The sequence below is a fragment of the Leuciscus leuciscus genome, assembly GCF_965113295.1.
Source record: "Leuciscus leuciscus genome assembly, chromosome: 2".
Classification (NCBI taxonomy): Eukaryota; Metazoa; Chordata; class Actinopteri; order Cypriniformes; family Leuciscidae; genus Leuciscus; species Leuciscus leuciscus.
The window spans coordinates 32,472,308-32,479,828 of NC_138726.1; the positions used below are offsets into that span (position 1 = coordinate 32,472,308).

Consider the following 7,521-nt stretch of genomic DNA (forward strand, 5'->3'; position numbering starts at 1 on the left):
TGAGTGTATTATAAACTATTATATTAATATTGATAGTTATAATCGGATATAAATCGTAATTAAACAGTTGTTTTCATCAAGTCATTATATTAAAAAGTGATGGCAGCGGCTCAACCAGCATATCTATTTCACCTACATCAGCACGTATTGTTCTTGATCCACATGACTGTCGTGCTGTAGTGCGCATGCTCCGAAGCCTCCGATGGTACCGCACGTAACTGCAGGCTACTAGCTGGACATATCTGGAAATACCTTGAATATTTAATATTGCCATTCGCTCTCCAAAAGTTGCTTTTGTGACGAACAATACTACATTTTTGAGTGTGTTGTCAAAAAAAGTGCCTAATCTGTCCATTGCTAGCTGTGGGTCACGTGAGCCGCCAGCCATGGACCGATCTTCGAATCTCTACAGGGCGCATGCGCAGTGTGTATAGTGCGGTTGATGGTTCATCGCACGGCTAGTGTGTGTCTGAGCTCCCGGGATCCCGATCAGCTGCACTTCTCTGTGTGCGTTAGTGCAGCTGGAAGTTTTGCTGTTCGGTCAAGGGATCTTATTGAAGCTCTTCGTCATAAATATGTCTACAAACAAAGTGAAGAAAGTGAAGATGGCCACCAAATCATGCCCGGAGTGTGACCAACAGGTGAGGTGTTGTCTGAAAAAGAATAATAAATTGTTGTGTTTTTGTTTAAGTTCTCATTCGCCTAATTGTTTTGTTTAGTATGGTGTGTGCTTTAATGAGGCAAAGTTATTCATTAGATGTGTGTGAGTTACAAACAACGTTGCTACGTGATGTAAAATATGGTTTTCTCATTTTTGACGGTTGTATTGAAGTGATATTATTGATATTATGTATATGATCACATAATTAGCCACTGAATTTTGTTTTCATTTAACTTTGGCGATGAAAACGTGTAAGGCTGTACAACAATTTCCTGCTTACTGGATTGAAACAATGAAATGTCATAGGTTTCATGCAGTCTGTGTTCGCCTCGTCTAATATCACGAAGAACGCTAATCTCTTAGATTTAGCGTTTAGAAATGTGCATGCTATGATATGAAGACTTCAACCATTTGTAATTATGATGAGAGGATATATTGACATTATAAACGATAAATTACCAATGTTTATTTTGCCCTTGAACAAACAGAACTCGCGTTGTTGCAGAGATAAATTCATTAGACTGTATTTTGTGCCATTGTGTTTTGGCACATCAATTTAGCTTAGTCAGTTTCAGTTTTCCTCAGTCAAAGGACACAATGTTGCCTTTATTAAGGCACACCATATTTATCCCTTTGTGAATGCTTAATATTGAAGTGCTCTTCCTCCAGTGTTGTGAAATATTTAGACAGTCATTGTACCTAAAATGTAGTCTGTTCTTGCGTACACTGAGCTCTTTCTGTTTCTCTCAGATTCCTGTGGCTTGTAAATCCTGTCCTTGTGGCTACGTCTTCATCAGCCGAAAGCTGCTCAATGCCAAATTAAATGAGAGATCTCCAGTGATGGGTAAATTGTGCATCTTTAATGGGTTTTATACATATGAAAACCCCATATATCCACTACTATATCATGTTATTCTAAAGTATGTACAGTTAAATTATTTATCAAGTGGCCTTTAACCAGATGTGATGTAAAGTAAATATTGATATGAAAAGTGACTGCTATGGGAGGGACAATGGAATGGAATTCCATATATTGATCAGCAAACTTTTCTTTCTCACTGAACATCAACACTCATTTATTTAATCTCTTTAATATCTGTGCATATGTGTCTGCCATAGTTGGCCCATGTTTTCTGGCTATACTCATGAGTCAGGCTCATTTAAAAAAAAAAAAAAAAAAAATTACTATTGGTATGTGTTGAACTCTGGGCTAGTGAATGGAATTAAATAACAGGCAAGTTTCCAGTCAGCAGGATGCGTTGAGAATACTGAAATGATTGGTGCAGTGTGGCTGTTTGCTTGAGTGAGTAGTGCTAAGAGGGATGGGGGAAGGGCAAACTAATTCCTGTCTGAAAAGCTTGTTCCTGCTGCCTCTCTCTCTCTCTCTCTCTCTCTCTCTCCACCCCCTCCCGCCACTGTGTTATCTAGAAACTAGTCACAATATTTCAGTTGACTAATTTTTATGATACACCAACGGTCATTAAAAAAAATTCTCCCAAAGATTATTATACAAAATGGCTTAAAGTTAAACTGGAGATTTGTTGGTATTTTAATAGGAGGGTTTTTTGCTGTGAAATCACAAAGATGGCACTTTGTTAAAGTTTGCAATATAAGGGATAAGAGATCAGCTTGTGCATGTGATCACACGTGTGGTATTTTAATGCTGCTTTTTTTGTTGTTGTTTTTTGGTAAACTTAATCTTGTGGTTTAAAATGTTTTTTTGGTTTTTTTTCATTCATTTGATGTTCTCTTTTTTTGGATGTAGTATTCAAACAGTAAAATCAGGTTTTAGGCCAGTCATGAGTATTTTTATTGTATAAGCTAGAAACCTACCTCTCATTGTGCACGTCAAATCGGCAGATAGTCTCAAGCGTGCTGAAGTTTTATGATTTGTATTGTTCAAAGCCCAGCTGGCTTGTGCATTGCGTTTTTTGGCGTTGCAGACTCAGTCTGTGATTGTTACATTGAGTTATGACTGGAATGATCTGCACAAATGTTCTTTGTTTGCATTTTTTACAGCGGTGTGATGTATTTTTTCTGTACAAAAGTAGAGTCGCATAAGGAATTAATTTGTTAATATGTGAAGAGTCTGAGATCCTACTTATATTATGTTAAATGAAGAGTGTAGTCATAGTTTCTTCTAAGAGAAATGTATTTTCTCTTGTAACATTAGGTTTCCATTTTAGCAGCAGTATTTATTCAGGGCTTACCCATCGCTCTGCTGAGAATAATGTGCTCAATTTGAAATAGGACAGACTTTATTTAGATTGCTCTGCCTGTCCTTTCTTTGTTTGCTCCTTTTGTAAGGGGAATTGTAATTCAGATGAAATATTAAATGAAAGACTACTATCTATGAGACAATACTATAGACTAGAGTATAAAATAAGAATATTTGATCACATTTACAGCCAATCTTTCCAGATATTTGATTATATTATTCCCATGCGATCATGCAACCCCGACTTCTGGAAAAGTTACGCAGTGTTAATTAGCTGTAGAACAGACAGAGCTCTTCTTGTTAGTGCAGGTTATTGACAGTGCCTGGATTCCTGAGTTAATGTCATACAGCAGGCCTGGAAAGGGAGGGAGCAGGAACGGATCTTATCGCTGCATTTAGAATCAAATGGCTGCCATGGAAATACTTGATTATATAAATATTTTAAATGTGACAGATTGTGTTGTCATAAGAGATACACATAATTGAGTTAATTATTGTAAATACATGTGACAAAATAGTTTTGGAAAGCTGAAATGTACTTTGGTGTGACTTTGTCCAACAATATTTAAACTGCATTTTGCTAATAATTCTCTTATTATATTATACATTCAGTTTTCATTAACTCATATTTATTGAGAAACTACATGGAGTATATGTAGTCAAATGAATTTGTCACACCAAAATAAACAAGTGAACATAAAAAAAGGTGATGAAAATAATATCAAGGAAATGCTGACAGAAAAGTCACAGCACCTAATATATACAATTCAATTGCACATTATTCATATACATCTAGACCAAAATAATATGTTGGTTAAAAAAAAACAAAAAAAAAACAGCTATCAGTAGCTGGGTTTCCATTCAATCTTTTTAAAGTTTGCAAAAAACAAATGCGAATTAGGTGCGTTTCCATCAAGTAGTTTGAGTGGATGGCAGTGGTATTGGTAACCTAGTAACCAACAGTAAAGAAAACACCATCAGTGGAAACAGGCCGATTAGTCACATGGGTTTAATGTTCACTACATCAGAATTTATTCGGCAAATGCATTTCCTTCTCCCATTATTTGCATTAACTCTTTTTCAAAAAACTTCAAAAAAAAATTCTTTGAGATCTTTCAAAAAATTAAATATTAAGATTAAATATATCTGGCCAAATTCTGTATATCTGTGTCACTGCTCTTAATTTATTACTATTATTCTGGCGTAGTCATTTTGAAAATTGTCAGCTCTCTTCACACGGTTGCTAGTCTGTTACTAATGATGTTTACTCGAAGACTAAAGAGCCCTATAAATAAACTACCTCAGAGAGACACAGGCCTACTTTCTTTAGTAACAAGCTCTTAATTCTCTGATTATAGCTCTGCATATGGTTGTGGTTTTCTACATTTGCTGATTTGCATGTGAAGTGACAGACCCCCTTTTTGGCTTTTAAGTCTGTCAATAATGGTTGGGGGATGGGTTTAAAGATCATGTGAGAAAAAGAGCTGCTGTTTGTGTAAAAACAGTTTATATGGTTTAGCTAGTTTGTGAATGTATCAACCCCCACTGTTTTATCATTTATCCTTTCGATTGTGTTTCAGACCAATTGGATGCCAAAAGAAGACGAACAGAAAGAATCAGAAAAGAGAAGATAAATTTATCATCTACCAGTGATATGGAAAATAGGAGGCGATCCCGCTCCAACAGTCAGTCAGATCCAATCCGCAGAGGACGAGGCAGACCGAAAACTGTTGGGCTGAAGAAGCAGGAGGAAGAAAAAGGTAATGTGCTCCCACGTGTCTAGGGGAAAGTAAGAATTGTAGATTTATAATAACTATAAACATGGACTCTAAGAAATGTAGACATCCAGGGTGATTTATTTGATATTTTATGAGTGTTATTTTGCCCTTTAGTCTTTTACAGTGATGTCAGATACATTTTTCTCATAGACTTTTCTTTGAATATTTGCTGAAATATATTTTTGGAATATATGCTTATGCTCTTATGTGAAGTACTTCGTTGACCAAAAAACATGCTTTAAAAAATGCTTTTGTCAAAGTTTTTTGAGTTATCCAGATGAAAGCATTCACAGTGAAGGTGCTCTGAAGGGTTCTTGTGAAAAATGTTTGAATACAGTTTTCTCTCCTGCTTTAGTGAACACATTTTTCACTATCGATGTGACATTTATTTTCAATTCCTGTCCCTGTTGCCATCATCACTGTTGCCGTTTTGAGTCTGCATTATTTCATAATCCAAAAAATGGGTTCTGCTCTCTCTTTTTTTCTCCATCTCGTAATTTAAATGCTTCTTGCCTGTTGCAAGATTATTTTCATAAACAAAGACTAAACTGTTGGTCAAAAAACATTTTCGTAAAACTGAAATAGAAATGATTAAATAAATGAAATGCCAAAACTAACAAGTTAATGAAAAACTATCTGAAATAAAATAATAATTAGCAAAAATAAATAATCATGTTTGTAATTGATAAGCTCTCATCCTGTGGTCAAATCTGACGTGTGACTGTTTAGGAAAACACCAGTAGATGGCGCTTCATGCACGTGAGCTGAGGCAGCAGGGCTGGGCGATTAAGTCCTAAGCGGCTATTCAGACCAAATGCTTTTGCTTTTAAAAACAAGACGTGGGCAATGGAATGGGTAATAATGCAAAGTTATGAGATGCAAAGTTATGAGACAAGTTAAACTTCCTATAACTTGAGCGCTGCATTTTTAGAATGCCATTTCATGCATGAGACGAACACAGCCGAACACGTCCGTCAAATGCATGTTTACATAGAAAAACTGAAAAATAGCGCAATGCAAAAACCTGTAAAGAATACTAATAACCTTGGCCTGTTGGGTCAAACAGTAAATGAGCAAAACCTTAAAGTGGAACGTTTTAGGAGCATTACAGATATCCTAAGAAATAAAAGATTTTTACTTATATTCTCACATCTGGAGTGACTGGCCAACAGGAGGTATACAACAATACTGGCAGTGTGTGATGATGCTATTTGTGTCCTCAAGGTCCAGATACAGACCTACCTACCACCCCTCTCCCCAAACTGACCTTCAGTCCCATCATATCCTTCTCTGATTTCACGCTCCCCCTAGAGATTTCTGTTTATTTTCATTTGCATTTAGAATAAAAGCCTCTCATTGGCGTGTCACCACTGATCTGTCTTCACTCCCTGCCACACCTAGCTGTAAACCAAATAGTGTCTCCTATTAAATAAACCCCTCTGTTGAGCAACCCAAGTATGTTTTAGATAAAGCTTGTTTATTAAAATGACAACAGTAGACCATATCTCCATGGACACTAGGTCAAAAGAAATATTGAGGATTCAGGAGCCATCAGGGTGGCATGTGGTTTCCAAGTGTACGGCTTTCATATTGTGGATTAATGATTTACACACATGGTTCTTTCTTTACTCTGTGCTGAATAAATCATTGCCGACTTGGAAGCGTCTATGCGTTGTCAGCTCTTCCATGGAGAATCTTATGATTTTTCACTTCCCTGCAAATCTGCTGTTTTTCATTTGGTTATGAAATAAATTACATTTGTATGAAGTTCTATCCTTGCTTTGTATCCTATACTAAATTGGAACAATTCCCTGTTGATAATAATTTTTTTTTCTTTTTTTTTTTTTTCCTTTCACAGAAAAACAGGAAAAGGAGGTTGACATTTATGCCAACCTCTCTGATGAGAAGGCTTTTGTGTTCTCGGTGGCCTTGGCTGAGATTAACCGCAAAATTCTGGGCCAAAGACTCATCCTGTAACAAGCATTGGAAACAATTGCAGCTGAAACTCAGGACTCTTACTACGTGGGTGTGCAGATGTCCCATATGTCTATGTAAAAGCGGTTGGGGAAACTCTGACCCGAAGAAGCTTAAACCCCTGCCTGTGTGGCCGAAGCTCAGTGGTGCTGCCGTGTATTGGTGGATTTCAGACACCTGCTCTCTGCATATGAGGGGAAAATGACTGTTATCCTCGACATGAGTGAGAACTGTAGTACTCATTAGCGGTGTAGGATTCTATCCATTTTAATGACAATTTTATGGAATGTATTCAATGTTCCTACCAGTCGTTTCTTACATTTTTAAGCAGTTTTTTGGGGGACGGGGGGTTCACCAAAAGAACAATTTGTGTGCAAATTATGTCTGGCACCATTATTTAGACTTGTAAGCTGATCAATTCCATTATTTGTTTATTTAGGTGCCAGTGAGCAATATTATTTCACAAGTAACCTAGTGGGAGCTGAACCCAAGGAAATGACGGATTAATGGTTATTTATTATGCCTCAACCACCTTAATTTAAGTGTGTATTTTATTTTCTCTTGTTATTGTTTGATAAATGGTAACAAAATTCATGTGTAATATTCACCCTGTATATGAATATATAAAAATTATTTGCATTTACACTTTGTTTTATTTTCAGGGGAAGTTAATTGCAACCATTCCTTCTCATACGTCATGTTCCCCTCTTTAAGATGGATTTGGAGCAAGAAAAATGCCTATGGCAACTCTCAAAGAGAGCTCATATTTCAGCTGTTCAGCTAAAGCTCTACTCAAAACTGAACCTTTTTGTTTCAGTTTTTTACAGGCAATATTTAACCATGAACAAAGAACCAGACTCAAATGTGTTGAATACAATGCATGAGGATTG

At 36.4% G+C, this 7,521-nt stretch overlaps 1 protein-coding gene across 1 annotated transcript; it reads left to right on the top strand.

The window, feature by feature from the left end:
• Positions 1-238: 238 nt before the first annotated feature.
• On the top strand, positions 239-7,274 carry cUnh16orf87 (chromosome Un C16orf87 homolog). The gene is made up of 4 exons (XM_082162217.1): positions 239-641; positions 1,412-1,505; positions 4,460-4,639; positions 6,516-7,274. Exons 1-4 carry the CDS (start codon positions 576-578, stop codon positions 6,632-6,634), a joined length of 459 nt encoding a protein of 152 aa, XP_082018343.1. The 5' UTR covers positions 239-575; the 3' UTR covers positions 6,635-7,274.
• Positions 7,275-7,521: the final 247 nt, after the last annotated feature.